This window comes from Solea solea, chromosome 13, assembly GCF_958295425.1.
Source record: "Solea solea chromosome 13, fSolSol10.1, whole genome shotgun sequence".
NCBI classification, from domain to species: Eukaryota; Metazoa; Chordata; class Actinopteri; order Pleuronectiformes; family Soleidae; genus Solea; species Solea solea.
In genome coordinates this window covers 7,649,684-7,665,788 of record NC_081146.1, presented here as the reverse complement: position 1 = coordinate 7,665,788, position 16,105 = coordinate 7,649,684, and the positions used below count along the sequence as shown (strand labels likewise).

Below are 16,105 nucleotides of genomic sequence, written 5' to 3'. Positions count from 1 at the left end.
TTTTGTTGCATCAGCAAATGAATGAACTTGGAACCAAAATTCTTTCCAACACTTTTAATTTCATTAAAGAACACAAAACAGGAGGACAAACATAGAACAACAAGTGATTGCTTGCAATGTAAAACCATGAAGTTTCTGAATATTAAATAAAAGTATTGAATACACATTGGCGTCACTTAAAATAAAATAAGATTATTTACACAAGTGCTCCCGACCCTGGAAACAGCGGGTAGTGCATTTTAGTTTGACCCTTGTGATGCTCTCTTTGGTCCTGAAGTGTCCCAGTTGCATCTGAGTCATGAGTCCAGTCCCAGGATCTGTTATTTGTGGACACGGCTCATCGCTGACTAGTTGTTATGACACATGACTGTTGTCATGGCAGCTTAAGTTGGACTCAGTCCTCATGGTTTTCCTCTTCTCTTTGTTTGCGCGTGAAGAATCCCAACTGATGAGAGGTGAGATAAAGATCAATGTGCATTCTGGTATTTTTGCGTCATGTAATTTAAATTTTAAATCACTGCGACAAATACTTGCCGGGAACCAAACAGAGAGGGCTCAAGGGAAGAAATACTGAGAGGAAATGTGTTTAGGGGGACTTACATACATTAAGTATGTTACTAAGTACAGTGTACAGGAAACCAACAGGCTTAAGTACTGTCAAAATCCTTTTACAATAGTTCTTTGGCACTGTTACTTGATACTGATTTAAGTTATGCATACAACTGAACGAGTGCCGCTTTAGTCTTGCTAGTGCATGTTATCCAGTAAACCTAAATAATGTTTGTTCATCAGTATATGTATTTTAATTCATTATTGTATATGAAATGATAATATCACAAATATAAAGGCTCGTCTAGGTTCTTTCTTCTCATACACAGTGTCTGTCAATGGACACTTTCATATTATGAAAATACAAATCTTTATGATTTTTATCCAAATAATGTTTATATATGTATATATATTTGAAAACAGTATATAACAACAGTTCATTGGAATATCTGAGCACACCATTTTTCTTCATTTTTCTCATCTCGCTCTTTAGAAAAAGCAATCTTAGTATTTATGAAGTGCTGTATATCAGTAAGTCCTTGCTTTATAATGTATGTTTAAAATTCAACAGTGTAATTGGTTACTATCTGTACTGTTGTAACTAAAATTTGAAAGTGAACAGTAACATGAAATTACCTTCCATAGTACGAAAATGATCAGGGCCAGTAGCAGCAAACCTCCGATGATGCTGCCAATCAGAATCCAGAGTGAGATGGGAATGGCTCGGCCCTTTAGCACTTCCAGTACAGTCTGAAATAAAAACAGATGGAATGAGAAATAACAGAAAAGGAAATGTTCTGGGGGTTGTTTTCTTGGCTGTCGTCTTCTTACCTCCCTCCAGAGAGTTTCTGTGTCCAGAGTGATGAGATTAGTCTCCTGTGCTGTGAGGCGATAGGCCCCCGTTATCCTCACTGACTTGTATTTGGCCTGCAGAGAGACACAGTGGTGATGACCAGTGTTTGAATGAGTTGGACTGAAATGAGCATGTGTCTGAGTTCATCATACTTTTCTGAAGAAGTCATCGTGCACTCTGCGGCTGACGCGGACGACAGCAGCCTGACCTTTGAGAAGTTTCTGCACTTCACACACGACCTCTGTGCACCATGACCTGCTGCAATTCTACACAAAAAGATACACACACATTTAAACATGCGCTGATGCTACACACTGCTCAGTAGCTGCTGTGTTGCCTAGGTCCTCACCAGTATGTCATTCTGCATCATGTCCTCAGGATGAAGAGGACGGACGTCCCTCTGTCTGACCTTGAGCTGCGTCACATCACTCACCACACTGCAGTTCACTCCTGTGGCCTGCAGAGCAAATTAAATGAGTCAGATTCCATCTAAAGGAGAAATAGAAACTGTCTGAAAGAAGGGCTACTCACGTTGTATGAGAAAACTTCCGTGACAGTCATGAACACTCTGTCTCCTGCAGCCACAGAAGGCAAAAGCAGCCTCAGCTCCAAATTACTCACAGAGTAACAGCCGAGGTTCTGCAGCTACAAACAGAAACAAACAAGGCTCTGTTTTTTTGGTTCCTCTGGTTTTTAACAGTCTCACAACACCTGAAGCCACTGGTTGAATCAACGTTTTTAAATAAATGAGCACATGAGACATACCCTGAGGTGTGTATAGAACTCTGGTCCAATTGCCTCAGACACTGAACGAGTGGGGTGAACCTCATACCGGTTCAAATTAGAGTCACTGTAAAGAAAATAACAGCAAAGAATAAAAGCACTGACACACGAAAAGAAAAGTTAAAATGTGTTTATGCCATGCACACATACCTGTTAACAAACAGGTCTGGTTCATACTGAACAAAACTCTGCAGCTGGACACTGTTGTCCCCTAAGGTGTCCTCTCTTTCCACACTGTCGCTGTAAAAGAAACAAATATTACATATTATACATAACATACTGTATATACGACTAGTATGATATATACGATCTATCTAAAAAAAATATGAGGACATTTAAACATTGCTGCTTGACTCAGTTACCTGGAAGCACTGAGCTTCATCTGGACTCGATTGTGCAGAGATATGCAACTGAACTCAAACTCCAGCATGAAGTTAACCTGCAAACAAAGGAGAGAGCAGCTTGAGGTGACACATTTCGCCTGCAGTGAGGGAAGTATGAGCAAGCTCCACTGAGAGTGATGCTTCTTCAGCATGGACGTACTGTACCTTCGACTGGGAGCGAAACACTGGGTAGCTGACGTTACACGAGTGGCTGTTTGCACCAAGTGCTGTACACTCAATCTTGACGTGGGCGTCCTCCTACAAGGGGAAAAAAGACATGAAGAGAGCGATGTCATGTCAGGTAAAGCACGTTGCTAAGGGGGTATCATTATTCATGTCTTTAGCTGTCTACCCGAATGCTGAGGCTGGAGAAGTGCAGGTTGCGTGAATAGTGCAGTATCAGGCTCGTGTTGTAGGCATTTTCAAGTCTGTTCTGCAGCTGCACCTCCACCGCCAGACGCCTACGAGGGCTGCGGATCACATACGGCTTCTGTCTGTGGAGAAAACACAGAGGAGACTCAGTGAAACCTAAACGAGTGAGAAAGTCAACAGGGAGGGATTTCTCTTCTTCAGATGTGTACCTTGTTCCAGCGATGTCCATATGAGCCTGCAGCACCAGGTCTGTGGTACACACATCGTCCTCACCACAGTCCTTGAAGAATGGGATCTGGAGAGCAGGAACAAGAGAACATCAGCATGGTTGATGGACACATGAGTTGGGTAAATGAGGAGCATTAAGAAGTCTGTCAATGTCATTTTGCCACTCACTGATTTCTTGACAGTGGTTGGCCAGCCCTCATCCAACACCGGTCCACTCTCAGTGTTGTTAATCTTAAACCGCAGTGAGAAGCTGATGGGACGAATGTAATCGGCTGTGTCCTACATCAGAGACAGAAATGTAAGCTTCAGTGTATCAAACATTTCAAATATTCAGTAAAAAGAAAATGCACATATTGGGAGTTAGTTCACCAAGATAAGCAGCAGGTGGTGCAAGTTGCATCACCGCAGAAGAAGGATAAGCGCCATCTAACTTCATGATGTAAATAAAACTCACCAAGGAGATGTTGATACTTCAGTTTCCAGCACACAAGGCTGTAGTGAGGTTGCAGCCACATTATGTCTAAACATCATCCTTTATTTCAGTGTGTGTGTGTGTGTGTACAGATACTCACGTAAACATGGAAGGGCAGTTTGTAGCAGACAGTTTGTCCCGTTTGAACTCGGACTGCCAGCTGCATCTGTCTGTGGGAGCTGTCGTCAAACAGAGCTCGCGCAGACAACTTCCTGTCATCCAACATGGCTGACACCCACAGATCTGAGGGGAGAGCAGGTGATCGACACAGATGGTTAGTGTTGGAAGATTCCCATTTTAATAAACAATTTGAGTCCCTGGCCAAGTTCCAACTCTTGTTCTAAGGATGACACAGGCATGCAAATTTGGGATTTATGAAAAAAAAAAGTGATACCAAAGCTGTTGCTGTGTCGTCCTGGAGAGCGGGTAACAGCTGTGTAGCAGGCAGTGGCATTCAGACAGGCCGACTCTCTGCCGCCTCTCTGGCAGGTTTTCTGGATGACGTTGATGGAGTGCGGCTGGAAGGACAGAGTCACATTGACCTGGACGATGCTTCGAGAGCTGCAGACAGTGAGGACACTCATTAAGTAAGCAGCATAGAACTTATAGGTAAACGATTTTGAACAATAGATGTAAATGTACATATAAATAAATATCTCTTTTGTACTGTTTGTTTTTTAAAGGTCCAGTGTGTAATAATTAGTGCCATCCAAGTGGCAACCGGTAGTGATGTCACCGATAACACTTAAAGCCTTAAGACTCGCGATATGGCCACTGTCATGTTGAGGTTTTGCACGGAAGTTCAGAAGCGTCACCTGCAACCGGGCACCAGACGATACAAGCTGTCAATCACACTGGTTGATGTGTCCACACATATGTACCGTACATTATCGTTTATTTTCTATGTTCTATTGAAGAAGACCAGAAAATAGTGATTGAGACCATTAAATCCTCTGGAAAATGTTCACTGACGACGTTATAAATTCAATGAGAAGCTTATTTTTCCATAGAGGTCCATTCAAACAGAGTTCTCTATATTTTTACTTTCCTATGGGAAACAGGAAGATTATGTCCACTATTTATACACAGTTTATGGTGCCCTCTAATGGTGAGACTGCAGATTGTAGCAAAAAGAGGACTTCTCCACTCACTTCTCCCTTTCTCAAGTGCATCAGGGAACTACAGTGGCCTTTGCATACCAGAAAGTACATATTGTTCTTCTTCATTTACATCATAAGCTTCCACTTCAAAGTGTGAAATGCACACTTTGGCTGGTGTGTTGCTATAGAAACATGGTGACCACCATGAAAAGTAAATATAAAAGGGTTACTCTCATTTCAATTTGAAAGCCGTTCTGCACTTAAACAAACCTACTCATATGCAGTAGATTCAATTCCTTTCTATAAACCCTAATAAATGCTACACAGTGGACCTTTAAGTGTGTAGGTGATACATTTGTTGCATCCATTTTTCTTCATACAGATTTATTATCTCCCAGTGTTTGCAGCTATAAAATGAAATCAGTCCTGGCACTGACTTTCCTCTCCTCCTCTATGTTTACTCACCTGAGCAGGACTGCGCTGCCCTGTGCTCCCACTGCCAAGTCTATTAGCTCATCTCCATCCAAGTCCAACCGAGCACTCAAACTGCGGCCAAAGTACTGCAGGGAGGAGGAAATCGATGACCCTGCAATACGCTGTCAGGAGAAGAGCCAAAAAAACAAACAGAAGTTAGTTTAAATTGACTTCTGAAATAAAGCAGCCAGCTTGAAGTTGTAAGTAAATGGCAGGTACCTGTTTGTAACTGTGGTTGATGTAAATACCGTCTCCGTGGTAGACATAGATGGCCCCCTTGTGTTCGTCCTCCAACGGGGCTCCAACTAGCAGGTCAGTGAAGCCGTCATGGTTGAGGTCAGGAGTGGCCGCCAGTGCGTAACCAAACCTGGCATCCTGCGCTCTTTCCTCCGACTTCAGTGTGCCATTAGATACAAACAACTCCTCCTTAGAGACACGCGAGAGGAGAAGATACATGACATTACTGATACAGACATCACACTTTAACCCTTCTCTGCCGCAGGTGCACTCATGGTAAATCGCCATCGGAATATTACACAACTCCTTATATGGACATCCTGGGGGTGTGTGTTTATAGGTCACATATTCAGCTTTTATTTTTTATTTTTTATATTTGTTGAGTCAAAGTTATGATTTGTTTTATGTTGCGTTTTTAGTAGTGATATAAAGTAGCATTAATTCTGCAGAAATCACAGAATTTATTTTGTTTTGTTCATAAAAATGAAAATGGTGAAAATTATTATTTTTTTGTTGTTGAAAAAAGGATATAAGACACTCTATATTGCACATTCTTATAGCCTCTGTATATACTGTACGTTTTAACATAGTAATGGAAAAAGCAGCTGAAATGCTCTGTGTTCTAAGGGTTAATAAGTGAGAAACACAGAATTAAAGCTGTAGTACATATATTTAAATATAAACAAACGTCAGCTCCACACAACTGTGTGTTTCTCAGTATGGCCGTGTTTGGTTTGTTTGTTGTTGTGTCGCTCGGCAACATTCGCACACTGCAGGGTTGAGGTGTAAAGCTTGATGGAATTTTCTTTTTCTTTTTTGTTGGTTGCTTTCAGTTATGTGTCAATTTCAGCTGACATAGGGTGACAGGTCACCAGTCCGTCACAGGGACACATATAGAGACAAACAACCATCCACTTACACCTCAATACTGCAGTTGTCTTACCCCACTGAGCGTGTAGATGTAAACTCTCCCTGCTTCCTTGTTTCCCGAGCCGAGGTACATCGGTGCGGCAACCAGAAGGACGTCAGTGATGCCATCCTGGTCAATATCCAGCCCACACACCTCGCTGCCATAGTAAGACCCAATCTACAGAAGAGAAAGATGTGATTTCAGTTTACCGCCACTAGGTGGAGTCCTTGCTTGAATCTATAATTATGGAGGTTCCTGCTGTTAAAGGGATAAAAAGAGAGCTTTACCTGTTCTCCATTGAGGGCCTGCACTATGTTGACATCGCCGTCGTCACTCAGTTCAAACAGGATGACTTTGCCTTTGTGTTTGAAGCGAGGAGCCCCGGCTACATACAACCTCCTCCAGTCACCAACGACCACTGACGACACTGTGTAACCTGAAAACATCATCACACACACACACACACACACACACACACACACACACACACGCACTGCTGCTCAGTCTTAAGCAATCGAGGATACAGGATAATATCAGATATGCATCGTTTAAACTTTTTGGAAAGGTCTGACTCTTGTGATTTCAGAAGTGGCTGGAGAAAAGAAGTGCATTCAAACGTTTGTCTATGTTTGTGTTGTATCGTAAAGAAAGAAGTTTCTGTGTCACAGTCAATTAAAGAGAATTAAATCGTTCTGATGACCACGAGCCACAGGCTAACTGTCTGGCAAAAATACTGCAGGAATTGAATTAACTGTAAATTTGGAACTCTGGGTTAAAAGTACATTTTATTAATTATAATATATTTTAGCTTATATTAAGCTTCCCTCATCGGCCACTTTATTAGGCCCACAGGACACCTGGTGGCAGGGGTGACGCCCAGAGTGGGCATCAACGTTTGCATGTGTTATACATTCAGAGATGACGTTATTTTTGCCTTTCTATCATTTTGTGTGGTCATTCTCCTCTTACCACTGTAATCAACACAGAATTTAATCTCGCTCACTGGACAATTTCCATGAATTCTCTGTGAACCCTAGATAGTTGTGCAAAAACACAACAACGTCAGTAAATATTTTCCTGAGGAATGAATGTCTCAATTGCTAGTTTGAAGTCCTCTTCAATAGCACATGATGTGAATTATGTAGTAAATTATGTTTCCATTTAAATAAATTACTGCACATATGAGCACCCTCACTGCATCAACAGTATCATCCAATAGGAGCCTGGTTGCAGGTGACATCTGTGAAGTTTTGTTTGCAAAACCTTAACACGAGGAAACAAAATGGGACTGTGAAAATGTTCCCTCTAGGGCCAAACAGTTTTAATCTAATCTAATTGCAATTATTTTGACATGAATTGCGATTGTGATCTGATTGTCGATATCAGAGAGAATGGTGATTTTTACATCATTATTCTCATTTTCATTCAAAAAACATATTTGAAATAATAACTGTGTGATATTTGTGCAGATCTGTGACAAACAAAGATGTTCTCTTCAGTCTGTAGAGTAAGATATGTATCAATCAAGACAATAATTCATCTAAAATGATATTTTGACACATTTTGGCTTTAACAAATATAGCGCCTTCTTGAAAATTGTAGTATATTGCCGATAAATTACTCAGCCCTAATTCCCTCCCACCTTTGCACCCGCCCATACTCAGGTCATCAGAGTAATCAGAGTAATCAGGGGCAGTGAAGCCACCTGTGACTGATTATCTGTGCCCAGAGTCACGCTGATTTGATGTGTGTGTGATTTCAATACTAAGACAGACATTGGAATCATGTTTGTTCTATTTTACATGTCCATGTTGCAGGATTGCAGGTTATTGAGTTCTGCCTGTTTTAGTTTTCCTGCTTTTACCTCCTGCTGTGGTCCAGTCCACTTAGGGTGGGGCTGTGAGGGACATCAGAAGGCACTCTGTGTGAGGGGTGAGACAGTTGCACTTTGTTTACCTAAATAAGCAGCATGGTTTTTCAGCTCCAGTGGAAACTCGCTCTCAAAGGCTTCTCTGGGCGGCACGATGCGTCCGCTCGTCCCCTCCTTCAACACTCCACCATCCCAGTCATAGGCTCCGACCATCCCAAACAAAATGCCATCCTGGCCAATCAAGAGCACGGCACGGATGAGACACACAGGTACAACATATTTACTTCTCACGCTAATGAGAGAGTGTACGGGACTCACATCCAGTGTGTGTGTGGAGAAGCCAATCTGAGACATCTCCATGTGGAACGAGCTCTCGTTGTAACCCAGTGTGCCTGCAGGTGCACAAAGACAACAAGTTAAGTCAGCGTTTTTCACCTGCATGTCTCTTCTCACATCTCCTCACATCTCCACCTTTCCTTCCTGCCCTCCTCAGTATCTGATCTTAAATGGCGTCATCTGGAGGACCACAGGTGGCAGAAGTGCCTCACCCGTTTCCTCAGCTCCTCTGCCTTTTCCCCTCTAATTTCCTTAAATATTTAAGGGTAATCTCACCTTTCATCAGCCTGCCTCTCATCTCAACTGTTGTGATAGCTGTGCTCTACTCTGCTGTGTTTTTATTTTATTTCTATGACCCCTCCCAACTTCTGACTCACATTCCTCTACGTCTAACTTTTCTTTCTCACACAGTGTAGTAGTCAATAAAATACTCTATTTTATTGACTTGTCTGACTAAAATTTAGGAATGACTTCTTGCCAATATATTGGGAGTGCTTGGGCTGATAACCGATACCGATATATGCGTCTTTCCTTTTGCCCAACTGCAGAGGTCATTTAGTCTCTTCTGTAGTGAAATTAACATAATATCTTTCATCAGGGCAGATGTGGATGTAAAAGATCTTCATTATAATAGCTGTAGGGGGCGCTATTGTAAAAGTCAAGGAGGCAGCAGCTCTTTCATTCAACTATATTAGTCATTAGTCATATCGGCAGATTTGAGTGTGTTTGCTGATATTCGATAATACATTTTAAAGCAAATGTCTGCTGATGTTGTGCCAATAATGTCATAATTGATCATTTCCTGGTATTAATGTCTAATATCAATGAAAAAGAGTGGTAATCACAGATATACAGAAAACTGGCAATTTTAAGAACTAAATTAATCTATAATTAATGTATTTATTAACCTTTATCGAACAGATGTACAGAAGACATAGAAGAGGAATGACTCCCTTATTTGTATGCTTTTGCTTAAGGTCACAACAAGAAGAGTGCATGACATCATGTGACACCTAAGTATAAAACTTGATGGTTGTAAACACAACAATCACTGTGTGTGAGTAACTTTGGTTCATCACTCACCTTCCAGCGTAAAGATTCGGTCTCCCAGAGCGTCCACAATATCATTGAGTGCGGCTTCATCGGTCACATTAAAAAAGAATTTGTCATCAGGGTCACTCGCAATGTACTTGATCTCATTGATGAATGTCCCTGGATCCTGCTGCCGGCGGATGTAGTGACCCAAAACCTGGAGGCCACGAGAGGAGAAGAGAGAGAGGTAGTGAGGGTGAGAAAAAGGGAGCCTAAACAAACACTTAGGCATGTATCAAATATTACACTCCTCATGGTTTCATCCAAGTTACTTGGAACTGCAAGGTCCAAGTCTTTAAGTCTAAATAAATACACACCATGGCTGGTTCACTGTCTGCATAATTTAGCAGTAATAAAGCAATACCTAAAGACAACACACTGACTGGAAAACAAGACAAGAGGAAACAGCAGCCACCAGAGATCTGTAAATGAGGTGCACAGGCCGAGCTCAGAGGTGAAGAGATGACTGATGCACAAGATATACTGTGGCAGCAGTGGCCTGAAATATAAATGAGAAAATTCCATAAGAGAAACCAAAGCCATGAATCTCCCAGTGTGACTCCAGCTGCCAAGCAAACTAAGGAAATCCTCTGTTTTCAAAGGGCAGAGGATGAAGAGTGGTACAGTGTGTAATGTACAGCGTCCACATATAAATGATGTACATTAAGCTGAGAAAGTCCACACAGACTGCCAACCATAGCAGGGTTTTATATGATCAACAACAGAAAAGAATAAATCAAAAGTCTCAATTTGAAGGTAAAGCACATTTCCTGCTATAGTATAAGCTGTGGTTTAATGTGTCCAAGCACATTTTACACGGTTCTGCATGAACTGATGCCCCACAAACACACACATTCTAGCCCCTGACCTGCACTGATGTATCTGCACTTCCCAAGCTCTTGTTTTAAAAAAGCACAACCGTCCCATGTGAGTCATTTTTACTGCACACAACCTGCACACACAGGAGAGCAACATCAAAACATGGCTACTGTTACACACAGAGTTTAACTGTCATCACTGAAACGTTTGGGCAGACACTTGACCCACAAAACACACCTCGTTTTTCTTTCTGTCTCTACAATTCATCCGTTTATGATCCGCTCAGGGTGCATCGTAAAAACCGCAGCGATCCTCGGACTTTGCTACACGTGGCACCATCATTAGGTCAACAAATGTGGAAATATGACACTGATGCAAGAATAGCGCATAAATTCAGCTTCATTTCCAAAGATGTGATCCATTGTTGATACAGTATGATACAAATTAGGAGATAATTTTTTAAAATGGGATCCCACTCCGATCAGACTGGACCTGTTATTCCTAAGGCAGGACGAACACTGATCTTTAGCTTTGGTCCTGACTCGAGTTAATCTGATTTATTGTGATTCAAAAGTATCGATAATTGCGTTTGTCTTTCTCTCCTTAACTCAAAATTGAATGATACATTTAAAATAAAGTGCATTTTAGCTTTGTCGACTCAGTTCTCCTCTGTGGTTCTAGTGGAGTCTGAAGGTTCCCCAGAGTCTCCTGTGGGATAGGGAGGGGTCTGTAACCAGTCCTGCCACTAGAATCTGTCCAGTCCTCACATTCGAAAACCACTCGGAGTCTCTCGGTGTGTTGGGGGGGGGTCGGGTGGGGCTGGAAAGGAAGAGTTTTTGTTCCCACTCTGCTATTTTAGTTCACTCAAAGGGTTCATTTGGTGCTGTTATTTCTTGGGGAGTGGTGGTGGTGGTATTGTGTGGCTGCCCAAGGGTGCACAGTTTGTGGTCAGTGTATCACGTTCATACAATGCAGGAGGAATGTCAAGGATGCGCTCCACACCCCACTGATAATATACGTGATTTGTTGGTGTGTTTTGCTAAATATCAAAGGGAGAGCTCTCTCTCCTGGGATAACATTTGAACATCGTGAGGGAGTAGAACACTTGGGTTCGTGACCCGGTCAGAACAAGGGCCTTTCTGCATGGAGTTTGCATGTTCTCCCTGTGTGTGCATTGGTTTTCTGTGGGTTCTCCTGTTTCCTCCTGCATCCCAAAAACATGCCGATATGGGGATTAGGTAAATTGGACACTCTCAATTAACCGTGAGTGTGAGAGTGAATGGTTGTTTCTATGTGGCCCAGACCCCAATGTGGAGGATAAAGTGGTAGAAGATGAATGAATGAGGTAGTGGAATTTTCTTTTAACACTGAAGTGATGGGTCTTTTAAGATAGTAGCTCCTAAAACCCCTCACGAGCCATCACTACTTGATGAGATATACTCACAGCGATGGCATATCTCGTGATGTTTCTCTTCTCACACTCCTCCAGAGCGTCCGGTAGCTCCTCCCCATCATGTGACTCTCCGTCTGTCACCACGATCATCACCTTGGTGGCTCCGTCTCTCGCCCCGCGATCAGGGCTGAATGCCTCTGAGCTAAAAAAGGTGAAAGAAATCATTATTCTACGAGCCATTTAGCACAGCCGCCATTTTGACATGGTTTAGCGGGAGCAATACGGGTGTTACTGATTGAAACTGAAGAAGCTAAATGGAACTCAGCCATCATTAAGCTGATTATTCACACCTGTGATTTGCCAACTGTGGCCTGAATAGTGTAAAGGGCCCATTGTGCTAATTATGCAAATAGATTTGTGAGAGGGAGCGGGAGAGAAAAAGAAAGTCAAAATGAACCATAAAACAATAAAGGAATGAAAGGGCTGAAGGAAGAGAGAGGATAGCAGGGAGTATCCAGTCATTTAGTAACCTACGAGATCTCAAATAAACTTCCTCCATATGATAACATACAATTTCAAGTGCTTCTCTACGAAAATGAGTAGCTAGTGAAGCAGTGAGACATTGGAATTGAGTGCCTTCCCATCAAGTACGTTATAAATGGTCCACAGCTATAATAGTCGCCCTCGACACACATGCATTTGCTGCCAGTTGACTCAAATTGGACATTGCAAGCAGCGTGCATGTGTCATCACACACACAGCGACCGCATCTGTGCATTCCCATCCGGTTGTGCCATGATACAGAGAGGAAACCTAAATGACAAACACATACGGACAGACCCAGGCCGCACCCTGTTTGTCTGCAGGAAACCTGTTCTCAGCAGGACCTGCTTCAAGTATTGAATAGGTCTGGTAAGCCTCAGACCAACACACATACACACACACACACACACACACACACACACACACACACGCACACACACTGGGGAGAGTAGTCACTGCTCGTGAACTCAGTCATTTTCAGGCCTAACTCCAGCCCTGGCCTAAATATAACATTGTGGTCGACCGCAAGAAACTCAGAGTTAAAAACAACAGTTTCCCCTATGCAGTCTGCAAATTACATAGGGTGCAGAGAAGGAGAGGAAAGGAGAAAACAGAAGGGAAGAGTGGAAGTCAAAGAAAGTAGAAGGATAAAGAGATTTATAGGAGTATTATACTAGGGGAAGATAATAAAAGAAGGTACAAACCTTGGCAGAGTGAAACGATAGCTGGAGAAAAAGAGAGATGAAAACCGAAATGGAAAATAATTGGGTTTGGAGACCAAGTTAAAAGATACCAAAGATAGTAAAATGAAACCAAACTTTAAAATTAAAACTAAAAAGAGCAAACACGGCTTTGATGTGGTGTTAAGAGTGTGTGACAAAATGCAATAAAATTTAGAAGAAACAAGAAGGAGGAGGAGCAAGAGTGGTCGAGGAAAGCGAGGGAAAGATTGTGAGACATGACGGACAATAAGAAGTAAGAAAAGAAGGTGGAGACAAAATGGATGATGAAACAAACAGGTAGACAGGGATGAAAGAGGAGAGAAAGTGAGTGGAGCTAATTGGGAAGTGTGGTTTTATTTACAACACATTTTATGGAGTTGCAGTAGTATAGTAATGACACCGTGTGGTGGTCTGTGTGTGTGGGTGACTGAGTGTCTCAGACGGGTGGAGCAGTATAAAGTTTAGTAGCTAATTCAATTGTGGAGGGTTATTTGATGTTGCTGCATCAGTCAGTCTTCTACTCTTAAACTTTCAGTCCATTGCTGTCATTTTGCACGTCGACATTACACTGACAAAACTTCCTGGTTATTTTTGGCAAATGTGTCTATGGTTTAATGAAAAGACACATAAAAGTAGCTGTGTTGTTTGTGGTGTTTAGTGTGTCCACATAGAGAAAATGTTCTGCCGCAAATGCACGCTATAATATAAAAAAGATACGCTTTTTCTCCTTTTTTAAATAAATGAAATATTCCTAATAAGTTGACCTCTTCTTCAGTTTGCAACCGAACTGAACATGCCATGTAAAATCACTTTTCTGTGATTAATTGGTCTCTCCCCGTGTGTCTCACTCACTGACCATGGTGCACATGCTCATCGAAGTTCACTGATATGATTGGCTGAGAGGTGATTTACAACTAACTGGTCTGAATTTCCTGGACCTCTGCCTTTCAGGCTAGAAAAGCTGCACCAGATAAAATACAAATGCTCTGTCAAAACATGCCATTTATCAACTACTGATCATGGATTATTGGACCGTGATCCACCATTTAGGGACTTCTACAGTAGCAGAGAAGTCCTACAGTGCAAATCCACGTCAGGCTACATAGGAAACATAAAAGTTAATGCAATTTATGTTACTATGCCATTATTTTTAACTAAAACATAACATTAGAATATGATGAAAACTACTTCGTAATACAATACAACAGTTTTTTTTTTAACTACAAAATATAAAATAGAATCTGTATAACAAATATCACCATGATAATAAAGTGGTCAGGTTTTGTTCACATTTCCCTGTGTGCTCTACTAAACTCAGCTTGTGGCTGTAGCTTCATACCGTATATTACAGAGTGGCATCATAGCGAGCATATTTCCCACACTCATGGAATTATCTTAAACAAGGCTTTTACCACGTCATAATTTGAGGCTTTAATATTTTTTTGCTTTATAGTCTCAAGTCAATTAAAATCTTGTGTGCGCAGTTGTCAACTCGTTTCAGATCTTTTTTCTAAATTTAGCCAGTCTCGCTCACAGTGTCTCCATGTGGTCCAATTTTCCCGACTGTGTCGCCCTCACGTCCACGCCCCCTCTGTCTGCTCGCTCCCTGTGTGCAAGCTGTTCTTGAGCTTTGTTTAGATTTTTATTCTTTTTCCAATTATGTAATTCACTTTACCCAGCCATGTCTACATTTGTTTTTAACCATTGTAAATCTGCTTATACAGCATATACTATCATATAATAGATACATATATGGAGATCTCTGTGTAACTGTGTACTGATCCTACGAATAAAAACCTCTGTAGAGAGAGAGAGACATGAAAGGAGACAGGTTGGCGTGTCAACGGTTCTTTTGAGGGCTATTTTAGCTATGTGCTCAGGTTTAGGGTTAAGTTTATAATAAGGACCAGGTTAGGGGCAAAGGTTAAAAGTCAAACATGCTGTTAAAGTTCAGGTTAAACATGCCAAGGAGTGAATGCGGTCCATGCCTTTGTAGATCTAGAAAATGAAATTGTATGCCTGTGAATCTGAAGTGCGTGTTTGATGTGTGTGTGTGTAGGTGTGTGTGTGTGTGTGTTCCTGCTGTAAGTGTCTGAGTGTGTATTTTTACAGCTGCAGGAGAAGCTCTCGGTCGGCCAGGCTCGGTCAGGTCGTGCCACACCTGCAGCTGAGTTGCTGACCGAGCAGACAGCCAGACCAGCTCAGCTAATCTCCCTGTTTTTCTACCCTGTCACTTTCCTGCCCACTGCCAGCACCTCTGTGTGTCCATCTGTGAGAAGCTGCACATGTGTTTGGATAAGTCCTTTTTACACAAATTGCCATATTTTGATATGACACCTCCTCTTGATATCAAATTAAAATCTTTAGAAATTCCAGAAACCGCAACATGGGCTGGATTTATTTAGCCTGGCACAGACACAATAAACTTTCAGTGCTTTAAGTAATAAGGGTCTCATACTGATTACTGACTCAGCATTTTCACCATATTCTATTGGATGGAAGGTGAAGACAGTGAGAGACAGAGTGGACAGAGTGGGTTGTAGTGTGACTGGTGTTTTCAGCCCACAGGTACACAATTTCTCTGGCTCCATGTCACAGTCACTGCTTTTCAACTACCTTTTAAATATCCCTCCTAAACGCCTCCAACTTTTACTGACTAATGTACCAGAAAACAGGAAATCACCAATTACTCTCCTGTGTGTGTGTGCGCGCATGTGCATGAATTTCTTTTTTTTTTAAATACATTTTTGGGACCTTTTCTGTTACAAACAATGCCTTTTTCAGGACCAGTCGTCCTCACAGGAACCAAAACCTGACCCTAATGAGGCAGAACCTCATTTCTAACCAACTAGTTAAGGTTAGGACTGAGATGTGACTAGTGATTATAGGGTAAGACATTAACTGCTTCAGGATAAGGCTTTGAAGAAGAATAGCTATGTGTGTTTGTGTGCTTGCATGTTTTATTTTAT

General features: G+C 41.8%; 1 protein-coding gene across 1 annotated transcript in view; it reads right to left on the bottom strand.

The window, feature by feature from the left end:
• Positions 1 to 39: 39 nt before the first annotated feature.
• itga10 (integrin, alpha 10) overlaps positions 40 to 16,105 on the bottom strand; it is a 28,828-nt gene continuing 12,762 nt past the window's right edge. Inside the window, exons 8-30 of the mRNA XM_058648744.1 lie at positions 11,923 to 12,073; positions 9,651 to 9,816; positions 8,550 to 8,623; positions 8,318 to 8,462; positions 6,649 to 6,797; positions 6,395 to 6,538; positions 5,434 to 5,640; positions 5,206 to 5,336; positions 4,035 to 4,201; positions 3,741 to 3,883; positions 3,337 to 3,447; positions 3,150 to 3,235; positions 2,921 to 3,062; positions 2,734 to 2,826; positions 2,548 to 2,624; positions 2,336 to 2,425; positions 2,168 to 2,252; positions 1,934 to 2,047; positions 1,752 to 1,859; positions 1,555 to 1,668; positions 1,381 to 1,476; positions 1,186 to 1,299; positions 40 to 445 (exon numbers count right to left, since the gene is read on the bottom strand). Of these exons, the coding sequence (XP_058504727.1) occupies positions 395 to 445; positions 1,186 to 1,299; positions 1,381 to 1,476; positions 1,555 to 1,668; positions 1,752 to 1,859; positions 1,934 to 2,047; positions 2,168 to 2,252; positions 2,336 to 2,425; positions 2,548 to 2,624; positions 2,734 to 2,826; positions 2,921 to 3,062; positions 3,150 to 3,235; positions 3,337 to 3,447; positions 3,741 to 3,883; positions 4,035 to 4,201; positions 5,206 to 5,336; positions 5,434 to 5,640; positions 6,395 to 6,538; positions 6,649 to 6,797; positions 8,318 to 8,462; positions 8,550 to 8,623; positions 9,651 to 9,816; positions 11,923 to 12,073 (2,758 nt within the window). The 3' untranslated portion in view covers positions 40 to 394. The remainder of the gene's footprint in view (positions 446 to 1,185; positions 1,300 to 1,380; positions 1,477 to 1,554; positions 1,669 to 1,751; positions 1,860 to 1,933; positions 2,048 to 2,167; positions 2,253 to 2,335; positions 2,426 to 2,547; positions 2,625 to 2,733; positions 2,827 to 2,920; positions 3,063 to 3,149; positions 3,236 to 3,336; positions 3,448 to 3,740; positions 3,884 to 4,034; positions 4,202 to 5,205; positions 5,337 to 5,433; positions 5,641 to 6,394; positions 6,539 to 6,648; positions 6,798 to 8,317; positions 8,463 to 8,549; positions 8,624 to 9,650; positions 9,817 to 11,922; positions 12,074 to 16,105) is intronic.